Source organism: Epinephelus fuscoguttatus, linkage group LG6, assembly GCF_011397635.1.
Source record: "Epinephelus fuscoguttatus linkage group LG6, E.fuscoguttatus.final_Chr_v1".
Lineage (NCBI taxonomy): Eukaryota > Metazoa > Chordata > Actinopteri > Perciformes > Serranidae > Epinephelus > Epinephelus fuscoguttatus.
In genome coordinates, this window is record NC_064757.1 from 15,160,111 (window position 1) to 15,178,950 (window position 18,840).

General features: G+C 39.8%; 1 protein-coding gene across 2 annotated transcripts; it reads right to left on the minus strand.

Annotated features, from left to right (window-relative positions):
• Nucleotides 1-4,175: 4,175 nt before the first annotated feature.
• zbtb34 (zinc finger and BTB domain containing 34) lies at nt 4,176-16,810 on the minus strand. 2 transcript variants are annotated; one of them, XM_049580007.1, is made up of 2 exons: nt 16,537-16,810; nt 4,176-9,064 (listed from the first exon to the last, which is right to left on the minus strand). In XM_049580007.1, the coding sequence occupies exon 2, from the start codon at nt 9,033-9,035 to the stop codon at nt 7,506-7,508; it is 1,530 nt and encodes a 509-aa protein (XP_049435964.1). In that variant the 5' UTR covers nt 9,036-9,064; nt 16,537-16,810; the 3' UTR covers nt 4,176-7,505. The 2 variants fall into 2 exon arrangements, with proteins under 2 accessions (XP_049435964.1, XP_049435963.1); XM_049580006.1 differs by having other exon boundaries at nt 4,176-9,068; nt 16,537-16,809.
• Nucleotides 16,811-18,840: the final 2,030 nt, after the last annotated feature.

An 18,840-nucleotide genomic window follows, 5' to 3' on the forward strand; every position in this document is an offset into this window, starting at 1 on the left:
TGTTTTGGCTGATCCGTGTATTAAACTGTGTGGACCTTGAACTAATGACAAAGGAGGAATCTGGACCCAGTGATTAGACTAATGGGAACTACTGACCTAAGGCATCCACAGGCACCAAGAATGTCGTGTTAGTTTGACAGGAAGGAGGCTAAATAATGCTCAAGGGTTAGGCAAAATTTTGGCAAGGGAACAACTGACAGTCATTTTCCCTTGAAGGTCCCTTGAATACTCAACTCAAGATATCTCAATGAAGGTGGGTTTTTTCGATACCCACAAGACCCCCTAAACTTGATAAGGCTTGTTTCCAGTAAATGTTTTGTGCCCTAAAGTCAATGTACTCCTTCAAATTAAAGCTGTTATTTTATTTCTAAAGAAAAAGAACAACCAGCCTATTTGAAGAACAATGAATCACCTAACATGTGGAGATACATACCACATTAAAACAGGATTGTTGAGGAACTCAATATGTTAACTGTTCCAGTATTAGTCTATACACATCACATACTTAGTAATATTAACTGTAAAATAAGAAACCAAAGTATATCAGAATGTATTCCTTAACTCTCATATTGCCTATTGCTTTAACTGCATAATAAAATTTCAGAAATTCAGTTGTGGCTTTTGGTTTCGGTGTGCATTTTCACTGGCTCCATCTAACCACCCCTATGAAAACTTTATGAGGGCACCACTGCCCATAGGTAAAAAAATTACAAACATCAAGCTATCTTCTGGATTAAATTAATTAATAGGTCACATTATCAAACTACAAGGCACATTTTTGCTCCAGCGGCATTCCAAAAAGGTAAGAGTACATGCCTGAAATGACCCAGTCTGAGCTGTGAGATGCATAAGAAGGCTGCAGCTTCAGGACTCCGTGGGTGCATTGCTGCATGAGACAGACTGAGCCAAAGTGCAGCAAACGTGTGCAGGCAACCAAAGACCCACCAGTCATGTTCTACTTGCAAAACTGCCATAACAAAACAAATGATCATCCCGAAAGTACATATTAACGAATGTGTGAAACAGCTATACCTACCAATTATTCACTCCAGTCCAACTGGTAGAGTTTGTGTTACAGAGAGCCACAATACATCATTCCCATAGAATGCAGTTAAAGACTCCTTGTGGAAACATGACTACCTCGGGTTTCCTGGCCTTGTATTCTGTGGTTCTTTTTTATTCTCATATTCCACTGCACAGGGCAATTTAGTCTATTATTTTAGGATCAGATGTCTGCGCGGCCCTATGACGCTGCCATTTAAACAATTCATCCAGTTTATTAGAATTTTCAGCAATGAGTGACTGATGCTTATTTTGCATCATGTGTTGCAAGTATTATATGATTTACTGATCAGTAGGTATCAATATATTAAGGTATAAAAAAGCTAGATACTTTTTTTCTCAATGAAGTCAAACTGCAACATGCAGCCTGAAAGAACAGTTGCAAACTATTTAAAGAAAATGTCAGCTAAGCACATAGCTGGCCAATTTGGTGGTTTATTAGTCATTTGGTTCCCTCATGTTCTTACTTTCTGTGAAAGCCACAGACAGTGGTAACACTATGGGAGGCTGTTGCACAGCTGTGCCATTTTATGAATATATGTCTCCCTTTGGGTGCATTTTTTAACAAAGTAGGGACAGGAGCAATAACAGCGCTGACGATTGGGCAGAGAATCTGACTGCAGATGCAGCAGGGAACAGAGCCTGTTTGGTGATAAATTAATTTTATTAGCCATCTGAGACTAGAGTAATTTATTGTTTTAGATTCTGCTACTTGGCCTCTGTGACTTTGTGAATGGGCTATTTTCCACAAGCACCCCCTGAAGCAAGAAAACTCTAAGCAAAAATAAATTATTAAAGTCTCGAAAGAACTTAAAAGAGGAAAAGGTGCTGATCATAACCAAATGTAACTTAATTTTCTCAAACTAGTGGCCTAACATTTACTCAGGGCTGTTTGTATTAGTAATATTTTAATACTGAGGCATTGTGTTTTACATCACAATGGTCAATGCATTCTGAGATACATCCTTGTTTATGTTTAACTGAGTTTCTGGCACATGGGGATTAGTGACCCTTTGAGGTGTAGTTGTACTCTAGCTCCCTCTAGAGGGTAAAAGTTGCACATACATGTGCTTCTTCTCCAGATGGCATGCCTTCATAATATCATGACAGTATCATGTGAATTCCATGCATGTCAGCAATCAATTTTGCCCATATATTGGATGCCTTGTTGTTCAACACCTTGTAAACATGACTGCTAAAAGCTGGCTGAATATAACAGTATGTTTTTCTCTTCCTTTTAACACCAAGTGCGTTCCTATGGGTCATTCAAGTTTGTATGCACATGTAAAACACACATACAAATCCATTTTTGAGACACACAAAAGACAAATCAGAGCCAAATGAGCGTCTTTATTTTACAAACGCATTATTCTATTGACATTTTTTATATAATAAAAAAGCAATTTACAAGCTTAAGAACCAAAATGAAGCAGCACAGAATGATTATGAGTAAAATATATAATTTGAATAAATATATTTTATTTCATGCTATAAAATAAATTCATAAATGGCAAGAGATACAACATCAGCTCTAGCTAGCTTCATTTACTTCATAGTTGTACAAAACAGTAGAGTTCTGAGGTTCACAGTTGGGTTGTGAGGTTGTGTGTAGAGTGGACAAAACAGGAGTTGGGGTGTTTCTGCTATCATGGTTCGGTTCGTGGTCTCCAGCGCTCCCCATGCTTCAGCTCTGTGGAAAATATGGGCTCATTGAGACCTTGAGGCAGAATGTTTGGGAACCACTGACTGAGGACTTGTTTCCCCACCTGAAGAGAAGTGCACAATTATACTATGGACATTAGTAGTATGTCCAATGAGACCACTTTTAACACTATATACCCTGAGTTCTAAGTTTTTTTTTTTTCTTTTTTGCCTTGTCACCAAATACATATGAGCCAGAGACATTATAGTGCAGAGGTTAGGGAGTTGTAAAAGGAAAAGGAACAATAGCTGGACTGAAAACTTCCCCCTTGTCCTGAACAACCACAACTACAGTCTCAGTGCGCAAGGAGCCGAAGGAGACCACTTAACCTCAGCATGACCACAGATAGCCCGCTCCCAAACAGTGGCTATACAGCCCAAAAATCCCTTTCATTATTTGACACAGCTGGAGGTGCAACTCTGAACAGTGCCACTGAGTTAGATGACTGAACCACACGCTCAGTTCCTGTGTTGCAGTTTTCTGACTACCACTGGATTTTGATGAGCATTTAAGAACACCAGCAAGCAACACCACTTTTTTCCCCATTTATATATATTTTTTCTGAAGTGGAAAGTTTCCAAAGTTTCAGAAAATATATAAAAAATAAATCAATATCAAATTGTCCTGGTCCTACTTCAATTCAACAGCTCCCTGACATTCACTTTGTTTGATATATGACAGGCCAATATTTCAATAGGCTTGATGATCCCAATACACCACTTTTTTAAAAAGGTTATTGCTTTTTCTTATAATACACAGTGGACAGAAACTGACAGAAAAGCTATGGAAGACTTAAGATTTTTTTCTAAGCCTGTATCAGTGTTTGTAAACTACCTGAAGTGAGTTTATTATAAAAAGAATAGGACGAGCTGCAATTTCAAAAAGTAGTCTGACAGCCTTCCCTGTAAACACTTCCTTTTGATTACTTGTGGCCCATAATGCATCTCCCGTTCCTCTCAAGAGGTGTGGAACTAAGAGTTGACAAAGAGTCGATTCGAGTGTGTGTGTCAAGTTCAGTTGGTTCTGAAGGTGTGTGTCACGTAACTGTAGTTCATGAAAAGCATTTAAACAATTTCCCCTCCGTTCACCTGTGATAATTACATGGACTTGTCTACTTGTTTGATAAATAAAAAAAGAATCGGACTAGTCTAAAAAGCACCATTTAAGGGGTAAAGGTCCCTACCAAAGTGATTGAGGCCATCATAGCTGAGTCCCTTAAGGGTAACTACAGAGATGAACTAAACTTCCCGGATGGAGTTGGTATTTACTATCAACAAAAAAACTGTAAGTGCACAGTCGATGACACAAATACAAGAAAACTCAAGTTTTTAAAAAAATTATCCATTGGCAATTTCATACAATTTTGTGGTTGAGCAACGTGCAATTCAGCTACAGTATATGAGGGTAAGCTTTTTTTTTCTAAAACTCCAGATATTTTCAGTTTATTATCTGCTAAATACCCAAGCAGCTGTTCCCTTGCCAGATGCTCCGAGACAAATGAGAGGAAGTAGAATTTGTGTTTCTCATGCATCTCCTTCCTTTGTTGAAATGCCTTAAACTACAGTACAATGTTAAGATTGTCCTCAGTGGTTAGAGAGGAGGCATACAGTATAGTCTCTAAAACACAGGGCAACAGCTTGCAGGGAACAAGTCTGCCTCATTTGATTGTTATCAATTGCTACAAAATCAGTGAAACCTTAAAATCAGTCCATTCCATGACCAAAAAAAAAGAAAAAAAAAGAGATAAAAAGCGAAAACAGGGGGGTAGGACTTGAGCTGAAAATAACGACAAAATGAACAAGAATGACGTGAATTAATTTCTATTCATTCTTGGTACCACTTTAAAGGATGTTTGTGGCCATATTCGGTTTATAATCTCTTTTCAATCCATTATAAAATGAAAGAGGCACAGGAATCTAAGTGCCAGAATCTAAAATGTAAAGCTTGTGGCAAGGCACTAAGTTAAAGATGCCACTTTTTGTGAAGTATTCTCTCTTTTGTTTACATTGGCTTAAACAATTACAATACCTATTGCACAACGTTTATATTGTCTGCTTTTGTATGGCTTAATATATTATGTTATTTATGACTTTGCTGCTTAATGTCTTCTTAGCAAATTGTTCAAATTTTACACAACTGATTGTTACAAGCTGGGAAACATACATTCCTTGCAAATAGCAATGTCCTAGTCCTACATTAAATTAAGAACCTCTTCTCCTCGCTGAGCATTCAATTATGCAATACAGTCAAAATTTATGCTTAAAAATCACCTACTAGTCTTTGGTGTGTGAACACTTGGCACAAAAATGTTTTAGCAGTTTGTACCTTTTACTCACAAAACGTTACTTACAATGCATCTCCTTTTTTTTCTGAGTGAAGGGCAAGAATCAATTTAGTCAGCTGCTGATTTTGGTGAGTTCAGATCAGCCGTCAAAACTGCACGTCGCATCAGCGGCCGACAGAAATGAACTGGACTGAGTAAACATTCATCTAAAATGTACTGATAGACTGTGGGTGTGATGACCAAAAGTGTTTGTGATGACTCTTTGAACACAAAGATAACGGAAAGCTAGCTATACCGATTTTTGCAAAATTCCCTACATTTTGGTTCGCTATCTCGACTATCAATGAGTGAAGACGATAACCGCACATTCAGTGGAATAAAAAGGACTGCACTCTTGACATTAGACATAAGCAACAAAACACAGTATTTCTCCCACCAAACACACACAAAATAGAAAATCATATGGAAACTGTGAAATAATCAAATCCAATTCATTGACACAAATTCAGCATGGACCAGATGGGACAAAAGCATATAGCAGGTGCTCTCAAAAAAACGTATTAAACAGCTGATTGGCAAATAAGAAAGCAGGAAAGCACAAAAGGGACCACCCGGCTGAGCTTTAAATTTCCAAAATATGACAGAATAATCAATCAGGCCCTTGAATGGCCTTTTAGGTATTTACTGTGAATGCACTTTAAAACCAAAGTCTCTATAAACTAACAACACCCCCATCCCGTTTCCCCATGGTTCAAACAGTATAGATAATATAGGTAACCATATGCATGACTTGTAGCCAATAGTATTCATGTGATTGCAGAGTCTTGTCAAAGTTCACAACATTTTTATTTAGAGTAAGAAAACAAAATCACTGCTGTGAAACTAGTACTACCCTGACACTGCCGCATCAGAATTAAGACAGAAATTAGCACAATTTCTCAATGGGACAGCGCTCATCCCTCCCACCAACTCTGCAAAGTGCATCAATACTTTGGATCATCAGCTACCTCTCCTTAATCTAGCAATGCTGCATCTATGTCAACACCGTGAAGTAGGATTGACGAATGAGGAAAACTTGTTCCGAGTCTGCATTTGACCCCACCCAATGCAGAGAACAAAGATCACAGATCGACCGTCCCATCGTAAAAAGGTAGGACAGAAGGAAAACAAGGAAACAATCCCATAGCTCTTTCAAATAATGGAAGAAAAACCATGTCAAAATGGCTGAGATTCCTTTGTTCTTTCTGTTTGCATATTATTCAGACTAGTATACTATACTGATTTATGTGAACAGGTCCAGAGCTGTTCCTACTGTGCTGAGTTGACAATGAGTACTCCCGTCTCTGTTAGACGCTGAGTAGTAACCTAGAAGCCTACCTCAGGACAAAACAATTTACACATACAATAATTCAGTATAAGTCTGCCATCAGAGTATAGAGAAATACAAATGACTTCACTGTATGGACGTAACTCATCCATTACATGGATGACAGCATCTAAAAAACCACGCCTTGGCCGACAGAGTGAGATCTCCAGTAGTGATGAGAGATATCTTAAGTGTTTTGTAGAATAAACGTTATAAGACAGCAAAATCATATCTTGAAAATATGCAGGGCCATTTTCTTACTCTATTCTCCGCATTTGCCAAAAACAAACACACAAGAAAGCTAGCAAATTTAATGTACTCCTAACATAGCACCTTCTTAATCATCATTTTAACCTGGCTGACCATGAAACATTTGACAAGGACTAAGTCCCTAATCCATACAATCAGCAAGGAATATTTCCCCTAAGTATCAAGGCTTTGTGTTGAGAGAATATTCTTTACAGGGTTTGGCAATAAGATACTGTACATATACAACCTAAAACGGATTTCCAAACGGTGAACACGTCTGTGCCTGGTAGGTTCTTGGCTATGAGGTAGAACCTGGTGAGTTTCATTTAAGTTAAAATACTGTCTGTTATGAGTATGTAGTTGCATCATGAGGTATTGAACGGATATGTCACACGAAGCTTTGCACTGGCAGAAAAATCATTCCTTGTGAGTGAGTGACCTCTTGTGGCCACATGTGCAAAAACAGGTCAGGTAAAAAGGTGATATGACAAGCATCTTACCAGAGCTTTCACATTATCAATTATTGCAACATGCCTATATAACTCTGTAAATATGTTTTAAAAAACATGGAAAGATAAAAAGAGAAATCAATTGGGGGGTCTTGATTATTGGGACCTCCTCAAAAATAGTAAGTTGTTACTCCCTTTGCTTGAAAGAATCAAATTTCTATAAAGCACCCATTTGCTCTCTGCATTCAACGTCTAACTTTCACAAAATTGACAGAAACCCTTTGACACAAGAAATGTCCATAGTAGAGGGAGCTGATTCAAAAAGAAAAAAAAAGTCCTTTAAGTTGAGTTAAGATAAACATTTCTTAAAGCTTCCTTAACCTGAAGCAGGACCTAAAAATCACATCTTGATGCTTGAGCCTCCTCTGGACTGCATTTTGAACTCTCTTCCATATCATTGGCTGGTGCCTCTTCTGCATATTGCGCCTCGAAGGCCATCCCCTCAGACGTATCCTCTTGGTCCTTCTGACCTGAGCTTCCCTCCGTCCTCTCTGGAGAGTCTATATGATTACTGCCCTCTGATGCTCCCATGTGCTTCTTCCTCAGGTGCTGGTTAAGGGTGCCCTGAAATGGGAAGCATTTGCCACAGATCTGACAGTGGAAGGGCTTGTTGTCCGTGTGGCCACGGATGTGGTACTCCAGCTGGTCTTTCCTTGTGTACTTCTTGCCACAGAATTTACAAACAAATGGGGTGATTCCCATGTGCAGGCGCATGTGGCGATCCAGGCTCCCTTTCTGATTGAAGGTCTTTCCACAGTAGATGCAAATGAGTCTCTCATTGTAGGGGTACCACTGGCTCCGCAAGCTACGCTCTCGCACATCGTTCTCCAACCCTGTGGCTCCCACAGCTGATTCACTATCATCTGAGCCTGTTTTGATATGACTCAGCACCCCTGCTGGGATGGCCAAGGGACGCTTTGCCCTGGCTCGCCCACCTCTGAAGCCACTGAGCATGGAGCGGGAAGGACTGGAGTTGCTAAGGTTGACAAAGCATGAGGAGGACAGCCCTGAGTAAGAATAGGCAGCAGACTGGATGACAGGCCCGTAAGAGCCCACACTGACAGCCAATACCTGCTCTCCATCTACCAACTCTGTGTGGTAGCCATCATCACCAGCTGAGGAACTATCTGAGTAAGTGGGTCTATCGGTCTTCTCAATCTTCACATGCACATCTGTTACTTGCCCGTCTTTGCCGATCAGTTCCACTTGCTCTGTTTCTCCCTCTATGGGAGCATCATGCTCTGACACACTATCACTACTGCCTCGGTCTGACTGGCCTTCCTCTTGAAGTTGTCGCCCCCGACCCAGGCTTTTCCCTGCCAGCTCAAAGCGCGCTTCGTGTCCTGCCTGACTCTGCCGGGAGTAGTAAGGGGGGGAGATCTGGGTAGGGTTTACAAAGAGGTTGCTGTCGTTGACCCCATTGCCGCTGGTCTGTGAGTCATCCTTCTCTGGGCTGCAGACACTAACTGGGAGGCTGATCTTGGAGTGGATGCTCTCAAGGATTTGGGTGCACTTGTCAATGATGGCCTGCATCTGCAGAAAGCTGGCAGCAGTGAGGAAACTGATTATATCCTTGAGCTGCAGGGACATGTGACCTGTGTAGCAGAATGCAAGAAGCTGCTCAAACACCTCAGGGCTTTTGATGACCGAGATGGAAAGGCCGCTCATGGTGCTGAGAGCTGAGTGGTCACGAAAGTAGGGTGAACTAGCTGCCAGCACAGCCTTGTGGGCTCGAAATGGCTGGCCCTGAATGTGAACGATGATGTCACACAACTTTCCTTGCAGCCGCAGCTCATTGAGCTGGGTAAGAACAGTGTTACTGAACTCCGGCACATCGAACTCGATGTAGCTGCCGTCGTCCATTTCTTGGATATGCTTCTCCAGTTTGTCGGCTGCCTGACAGGAAAAAGAGAAAAGATAAGAAATCTTTAGATTTTGAGACAGTGCATTCACAATACACACTGCATTTTAACAATTTCACAGGTAACAAAAAAAACCTATTGTGCTGTATATGTAAAACAAATGAAACAGAAGGCTGTTTGAGTATTTGATACAGGTTAACTTTATACAGAACTGTATATGACAGATTCTACAATAAAAGCAATAATCGGGGCTCCAGAGCACGACCAAAAATCTGTCAAGTGCAACTAAACATTATCATTAGTCATACCGGTGCACCTGACATTTAACAAATCTGTCTCCGTGTGTGTATTAAATATGTGTAAGCAGCCCTGTACTCCTCCTCAAGCAACATCACAATCGTAAAACATACCCCCAGTTTAAAATGTAAGGCATTAGTGGTTGTTTTGTCATCAAGAAAAATGCTGCAGTGCCCATTACACCTGTCCCCTGCCCTGAAAGGCCCAGCCCAGACCCGACATCACTAAGCGGAAGTAACCGCTCCACCACCTGTCTCCCCTGACCCCGGTAAATGCCGAATCCCAACCCAACATCTTTGGCTTTTACTGCAGGGCTGTATGATGAATGAAATAACTGCAGTAGCACAAGTGAAATACAGCTCTGTGCTGCATGTGTGTGTGAGACAGAGCTGCCTGTTTGTTTGAGGTGAGGGTTTGTGTGCTTGTTTGTGTGTGAGGTGAAGTGATAGGGCATCACTATTGGTAGTTGTAGTCTAACATGCAATGGTGAGACAGCGCTTGGATGCTGGGGACAGATGCATTTATGAGTCAGCTGTCACTGTTTTTATGTTCATGTACTTCACTGATAAACCAGAGAATTGAACATTAACACTGGTCTTCATAATCAAATAAAGTATCTCTCTCTCTTCACAAATACTCGTGTGCTATACAAGAAGTCTGAATCCAAGACAGAAAGGGGAAATACAATAAACTACAGTGGACTTACTTTATACATTTATACTCCAGCTACAATTTTGTGACCTGTGTTGATAAACTTTCAATCTCTGTAGCACCAGCGGTATGTGCAAAAAATGCTAATGTACAGCCTTGTGCAATCATTTACATAATGAGTTAAGAAATTACCAATGTGTATGGGAGCTGACATAACAGTTAATACTTAAAAAAAAAAAAAAGTAGTATTACGGCAGTGCCAAAACAGGTGGTGAAAAAATTTGGGCGCACCTAATCTATGTGCTGATGCACCTAAATAAAAAGTTAGGTGCATCAGTTCAACCAATGTATAAAGTCTGTCTGGAGCCCAGACAATACTGAATGCACTGCAGCAAACAGCACTTTATAGGCTATATCTGAGGTGCATTCTCACCTCAAGTGTAATATATTTTGTTGTGTTTTGGTTGTTTTTGTTTCTTTTTATCTTTAATACAGGGCTTGACAATATGATAATACATGCCTTCAGACAACATAAATTTGTCAACCAAAAAAAAAAAAATCTTGCCTCAGTATTGAACAAATCTTTCGTAACCAAGTTTGAAGGATCCTTACAATGTTAATAACTCAGCCTCCTTTCTTAATGGGCTACGTATTAGTTCTACGAGTACTCGAGTACTCTAGCCCATCCCCAGCACAAACTTAACATTAGAGTGTCTGACCACTTCACTATGTTTTAATCTCAAAGATAAAAAACAAACATCTGCAAAACCAATAGTAACTGGAAACACAAAGTCATTTTGTTGTGAATTTATATCCAGAAAATGACCGACATTATTCCCATTGAGCATACATAGTATATGTTTTCATAATAGCTCCAACAGTTACCCATTTGGCAGACAGTTTGTTTGGAGCAACATATATAATGTGCAAAGGGAGTGGCTGTTTTCTGGGAGTGGCACCACTTTCACAGAATCAAGTTCAAGTAATAGAGGGTGTGCAAGAACAAGGAAGAGAATGTAATCCATAGATAGATTCTGAATTTAAAAACCCTATCTGCATATTTAATTCTTTAATCGTCAATTATTTGTTGCACTTTTCAGTGATTATTCATCCGTAGCCATTATTGCTCAGCAAGGAAATTGAGAGGGAAGTAAAGGCTATCAAACAGTTACAACTGGTTGAACAAACAGTCACAAATGAGGGAAGCTGTAAAGGTATGCTGCATTTGGAAGGGAAAGAATGAAATCTTAAGTCTCTTAGAATGCCTTTCTTAACAGCTTCTTTGATACACCAGATTAAATGTTTGTCAGTAATGACACTGACGCAACCGCTCCTGTTGGCTTTTGTTTGCCTAGTGCTTTTTGATCTTCTCATCCAACTGACAGCTGCCTCTCCCTGTGGTAAAAATCCAGTGTGTAGGATTCAGGGGAATATATTGGCAGAAATGGAATATAATGTAATAAGTATGTTTTCTTTAGTGTATCGACACCTGAAAATAAGAATCATTATGTTTTTGTTACCTTAGAATAAGCCATTTATATCTACATAGTGGGTGGGTCCTCATCCATGGAGTTCACATGCTACACAGCCATGTTTCTACAGTAGCCCAGAATGAACAAACAAAACACTGGCTCTAGATCAGGCCATTTGCATTTTTGCACCAGCCACCGCAGTTAGCAGCCCCTCCCTGAGAAGTAGAGTCAGAAAAACACAGATTTTTTTTTTTTTTTTTTACATGAAACTGCTTTATTGAGTGCTTTTACCAGTTTAAATCACTAGAGCCATTTGTTTTGCAGAGGAAACAGCCTCTGCAGATAATCTGGCTACCTTTAAACCTCCTGAACGTCTGGATCTTGAGTTGTCAGAAAACAAAAATGTGAGCACACATTAGCAGGTGCTGGGCTAGCAGCTTATCTGTGATGAGCCAAAAGCATCAGAGCATCTATCAAGCTTTGACTTAAACCTAAAGGCACAGTCACACAAGTGGCACACTAACCTTGCACAATAATATACTGACTTCAGCGGGTTCATGAATATTAATAGACAATGGCCCTGCCTTCTCAGCAGAACTAGTTAAACTGCACTTTGGAAAGCAGCGACTGTGAAATCCAATTCCACTGTACCTTCTGTGTAATTCTGTTTGTGAGAGCTTATACTTCCTTGTTGCAAAACCTTAGTATCAGTCAGTTCTCAGGCTTAACCCTCCTCTCCCCCACTCCATCTGCCCTTCTCCCATCTCTCCCCCTGCACCTCATCCTCCTCCCTGCCTGTCCCTTGCTGGCAATTCAGCATGATCTTCTGCGCATTGAGTCCCTATCAGCACTTTGGGAACGTAAACACTTTCTCCAGTTGCCAAAGCATGCCAAGACACCTGTCCAACAAACCATATGCTCCCATCCTGGCACATGAGAGGGAAAGATGTAGCAAAACAGAGAGAATCGTAAGAAGGTGTACTGTATATTATTTTCACTCCCCCATTACCAGCCTTCAAATACAGCATGTTCATACACTAAAACATATCAGTAATGGCTGCCAACAGCATTCATACTGTATGGAGCCAAGTTGAAGGGCAGCCAAAGAATGTATGCTCAGTAGTTGAGATGCACATGCTGGGCGAGGGTCACATGTTTGGCTCACGTGGGAAAAACTGAAAATGATTAAACTCAGCTCAAAACTTCCATCTGTGGCTCAAGCTCCCTGCCTGGTAATAAACCTTTTTGACACAGCTGCTTCGTGTAGGTGGGTAGAAAGGATGCTGAGTACATTGTGAGAGTTTGGCTGACCATAAGGTCAGCATAACTCTGGTGGTAAGACATCACCTAAAGCCTATAACTTAGGCATGCCACTCAAAAAAAAGAGAAGTCAATGAAAGGAAAGGGGAAAAAAAACATTAGAAGAAAAATCAAAGTCAGCGAGCAAGCATTGTATGCTTTCTTCAACATCAGCAGCATTTCACCTACTTTGAAAAACAGCTTGTGGGGCAGACCAGACGCAGAACAGAATTGCTTAACAAGCAAAGGTTGGGGGAGCAATTTCAAACAGATAGTAGAAAAACAAGATAAAAATAGACTAGATACACTAAAAGGGAAGGTATGATGTGAGGAACTCTGCTGGTGTGAGAATTACGTGCATTGTGGAAAATGTTAAAGCTTAGTGGGAGCTCAGCTGCAGAGCTAAATATTGTATGCTTCGCCTTCAGGTGTGTTCTCATATTTGATTTGAAGTAAATAACTGGAAAACAAGAAAATGCTCATCTTTCATTTCAGCCCAATCACATGCTTATCAGATGAACGCAAGTGGATAACTTAAAAGACCTCAGCCCCTACTTATTATATGTTACCCTTTTCAACAGCATATTCATTATCAAACACTAAAAAGAAACCATAACAGACTAACAGAATTATACAGTACCATGCAGTGCAGTGAAGTAAGTTTGCCATGATGACACAGTTGAGTACTTCCTGGTGACGCGGTTACGTTCAAGGCTGAGAAGCCAAAAAGGAATCAGCTAGGTATGTTTTAGAATTTTAATTGAGAAAAAAATCTAAAAGTAAGGCATTCACAATGACAGCCAAACATTATCTATCGTTTCCAACATCTGCATCCTCTACAAGCAATAAATGATGCAATCAGTTGATAGTAAATAGTTGTTGAAAGGAAATTTAGTTGAGCCACAACAGTACTCTGAGTCTGCCCTCCATAGTTCACCCTTTCCCTTGTGCATGCACCAGTTATCCTGCAATTTGTCTACCATCAACCTTGACAAATTTACCACGTCTTGTTTGCAGTGGGAACAGTGCTTTTAATGATCAGCACTAATTAGCTAGGATATCATTCTGCTACACTGCCTTTTCACCTAGAGCCACCCTGCAGTGATTCCACTGTTGCAATTACACTTGGCAATGATAGATTTTATGCAATGCCCTTGAAGGGCCTTAAACTTCAGTATTTCCCAACCTGGACCCTATTTTCACATGTTTTGGTGTCGAAGTGACTGACAGCAACAACAACTTTTGGAAATGATCCAATATTGAGCGACAGGGCTGCAGTCAGAAGCTGCTAAACAGACTCCGCGCATATGCACATTGTCTGTTTACATCCACTAGTGTTACGTGCTTCTTTTGCCCACTGACATGCTTGAATTGAAAAAAGAAAAAGTTTATTATGGGAAGGATACCTACAACGAAAGATATTTTATTTAAAGAGTAAGATCCTTTTTGTTTAATCAGAAACAGTACTGTTGCTGTTGCCAAAACCACCAGATTCCATTTAAACAGACCATACTTTCATCATTTTAAAACACACTTCATTTAAAGTATTAAGAAACAAAATAAAACTCACAGAACCCATCTTTGGGTCAACAATGGTTTGGTTGAAATAAACCCTTAATTCACCCAGTAAGATGTGAAAATATGCTGGCTAGATACATGCTTAAATTTCTGTTTATTTAAATGGAGTCTGGTGGGTTTAGTAGTAGTGATTTCAGGGCTGTTTTTGGTAAAACAAAAAGGATCTTTCTCTTTGACATCAAGGTCAGTCTTTGTAGGGGTCCTTTCCATATTTTTCTTTAGACACTTAGAATAACAATCCGAGCATGTCAGTGGCAAATCAAGCACTTCTAGAGGATGTAAACTGATGATTTTATCACCACCAAATGGTCAGATTTTGCTAATGGTAGGAAAGAATTCAACAAAGACAGCCACCATTTGCTGCTGACATGTAGTTTCAGTTTTACTGAATTCTTTAGGTAAGTTTTCTACATTTCCAAAATGTATAAGTATGAAAAATACTGTATATCACACTGCTAGAGAGTAAATAGTTAAGAGTATTTTGACTTGCAACATGCATTTAACTTTTTACCTTGTGAGTTAGAAACAGTTTATGTAATGACATCTATATCAATGATAAAGTGATAACTATTACAATATTATGGGCATGGAACAACATTTTAAAAAGGTTGCAAATATATTAGGAAAATGTGTGAAGTTTGCAAATCTACAGATTAAGGCATAATACTTGCTCCTGCTACAGACAACAACATCTGGCACTGCCACAGCAATTTCTGAATTTCCAAATTACCAGGATAAACCACAGGGCCCTGTCTACACCAGACATTACCAGCATCAATATGCTGTGTATTGCACAACCACTAATTTCAGCTCGTGGTACAAGCCAATACAGTTTCATTGCTTATCCCAAACAGAAATGGGACTATAATATAGGGTTGAATGGGTGCAAAGCCATAATGCTTGCTCATGCAAGAGTGGTAATTGGTTTGGCCCCACTGTGTTCTGACATGCCTTACAGTTAAACCATTTAAGATAGTTTCAGATGCAGTTGTCCTAGAATAATGCGTGCTGTTGGTTTCAAACTGGGCAGACTGGGAACATTTAAAGCTGATAGTAGCTTAACACAGTGCCTGCCTGGTGAGCTAGGTGAGCCCAGGTGTACAGAATAACCTAACAAGTCCCTGTACTTTGTCCTTTCCTGACATAACATCAAGTTACAATAGGTTTACAAGTAGGCTAACGTTACATTTATTGCGACATAAAGCATTGATAGTACTGCTATCTTGAGTCTTTGAGCTTAACATATGCCCTGCAAAATCCACTGTAGTTAACGTTACAGGTTAGTTTATGACACGCTGCATATACGGGCCTGATGCCATCCCATTAACGTACAGTGGGTGCAAAATAAAGCGTTTTATTTCAAGTCCTCGCTATATATTCGGTACGTTAACTTATTCATTAAGACTGGCATTTATCCGTGCTTGCTTCATCGTGCATAGACACTGAGGGACATTAGCATGTATTGTCGATCCCATCGTAAGTTACGTGCATACAGAGCCGATACAGTGGGGAGCAAATGTGCAGTCTCTCAAACTTTATTGCAAACCATTTTGCTAGTAGTTAGTTAGCAACTGATGGGGGTCTATGCGACCTAGCGGAACAGCTAGGCTATCGCTAGCTTGACCGTCACATCCAGCTGCTTTTTAGTTGTCAACCATGTCTGATTTCTACTGTAACTTATTGTTAAATCAACGTTAGCTAAAACAAAAAAAGCATCGGCTCACAGGGCCGAACCACCAACACACAGGCACCAGCTAACTAACAGCGCTAGCTATATAAGCTAGCTTAGTATCGGGCAATTATGTCAGAAAAAGCCAAACTTTCACAATGACTTCCCACTGTCACGCGTGGTGGAGTGTTTAACGCTTTGGTCAGGCTTTCTCATATTATAAATAAGCTTTAAAACATCGTATGGTATGGTAGCTAAGTTACAACGTCGAAGGCGGGTACAAACTATGTCGGCTGTCATAAAATAGCTAACTATGCTAGCTAGCTTCTGCACCCCGTTAGCGCTAGTGTAGCTAGCGGCCATCCCCTATCAGCAAATGCTAAGTAGCGGCTAATGCTAGCTAGCATTTAGTTGCTAGCGTACGGTCGCAGGCAATTATTTCCCCATTTATTTCGCTGTCAGAGTAAATACGCGCCGACATTGAGAACACATTACGGTCACCAGCCCGAGCCAAAGTTGAAGTCCATTAAACTCACCGTCTTGCAGATTAGCATTAAACGTTGTCCATTCCCCTCAGTAGTTCGCTAACACTACAGCCAGGCCTCCCCCCCTCTCCAGTCCAGATGTGTCAGACAGTTGCTGCTGCAATTTTTGCATCAACAGGAAGTGTTCTTTTGGCTCTTTGCATTCATTCTATCAGTGTGTTTTGCAGCAGCCCCTCCCTTGCTCATGTCAGTGTTATTTACTGAGACATCATGTTCTAAGAGTACGACGTGATGGAGAACATACACACGCGGAGACATAAATGTAAAGTAACCTACAGTCGGTCTCCACATTGTTTAACGTGGCTAACGTATACTCATGCCCTTATCTGCTGACTACACCCATGCCATCACAATATACATAGTTTCATCTGCTTCCAGTGGGAGGGAACACTAAATGTAAGTGTATTTAGTGCATTTGTTCTCCTGTTTTGTAAATGTTGTACTTATTTTATAACTTAAGTTTATTAAAATCTGAGATGACATTGGTCAGTACCTGTCCAGCTGTGCAGCTGCCCCCCCACTGTCACACACATAAACACGGAGAGAGCTTTTTTTTTTTTTTTTTTTTAAATAAAATTACAACATTGTCAACATTTACATTATGTTTATTATATAAGTTTTTTTGTTTGTTTGTTTCATTTAGCCTTTATATTCCACTATAAGTTAGGGTAGGGTTAGGTTATTACCAAAAAACTGAGGTATTGGACCCTCCAATAACACATTTTTTAATTGAGCTGAGTTGTGTCACCATCACAACTGCAGAGGCATTAGCTACCTCTAAACCCATGAGAAGTTTTATTCATATTTTTGTTTAGTTTATCCAGCTTTTTGTCTAATAAGAGTTTCATGGAATAAGTGGAATAACCAGTTTTTATTAACTGAAAATTGAATTTATGGAGTTCCGCATGGATGCCACAAAGGGGCGCCAGAGTCTAAATTGATGCTGAAATGTCAACTTTGCATCCCATTTCCCCCTTTTATTATAATACACAACTCTCAAAAGGTTGAAGTGAATCAGCATTACAAGGAAACTATGTTATTCAACTAATCAGATGACAATATGCCATAAAAAAGATATAATTATAAAATAATCTTAAATGATGAAGACATATCAACTATATTTATTTTTCATTTCTTTCTTTCTTTCTTTCTTTATTTTTTTTTTACCACAATAAATACCTGTTTGTGTGAGTCTTGTGTATATCAACTAACTCTGTGCATCATGATTGATAATGCATTCACAAATGAGAGAAGTGTTGGCAGGATTTCACGAGGAGCTCTGTGAGAAAGATCGCAGCATTTCTTCAAGACAGTGGAAAAATTGTTCAGATCATCTGTACGGCTTTTCCATTAATCCAATAAAACTTCAAAAATAACAAAATGTAAAATCCTGTGAGTGTAACTGTTGTGCAGGATCCTGAACAAAAATAACCTAAATTTAGCTTTTTAATGTTTGGCCATCACCCAATGTAGACTGGAGAATTGGTTATTGTAGTAATCACTTTTATGTGTGGTATATAGAGCCTCGAGAATAATAACCAAGCACTTGAAGTATAATTATTTATAAGCACTTTGCACTTACACCAAAGCTGGGTTTACATTATTATATATGTCATAATCCTTAAATCCTTATTTTATTAACCATTATGTTTGTAAATGGCAGCTTGTTTTGATTTGTGCATATTGCGACCCCTACCTGAGGCTGAAGTTCATGCCCATGTTCCACTTAATTTATTATAATAGCTGCATGCAAACATTGTAGTCTATGTGTGTTTTTCTGTTGGTAACAGAGACAGGTAAAGTCTTGTCTGCTGTCCACTGTTGGGAGCACTAACATGAAATGAATGTGAGCTGTGTGTGTTTCTTCTTTTTTTTTATTGAGTGTGAGTGACAGGTTGGCAGCTCAGGTGAATATCTGACCTAATCTGTGTGCAGGTGGGTGATCAACGTAGAGAAAGGAATCGCTTTGTCATTGCACGTGCGTCTTGTTAAACAAGTCACTCCTCTATTCTCGACTGTAATTTGCTTCTCTTTTTTCCCCCCTCTTTCTGGAGATTGATGCACAACTGAAGGTGCAGCCAAGGTATGGTGATTAGAGATGGTTTTGTTGATCCGCAGGAATGATCATGGTATTGATAACATTTCAAACAAACTCATAATCAAAGGGTTTCCTGTTGAAGTTGTAATCTTTTCTGAAATGGGGCTTTGTTAGCTCAGTGTCATTTGGTTGACCAGGAATTATTTGGCGGTAAGCTAATGGGGTTGCTTCTGAGTGGTGCAGCGCCAGGGATCGTA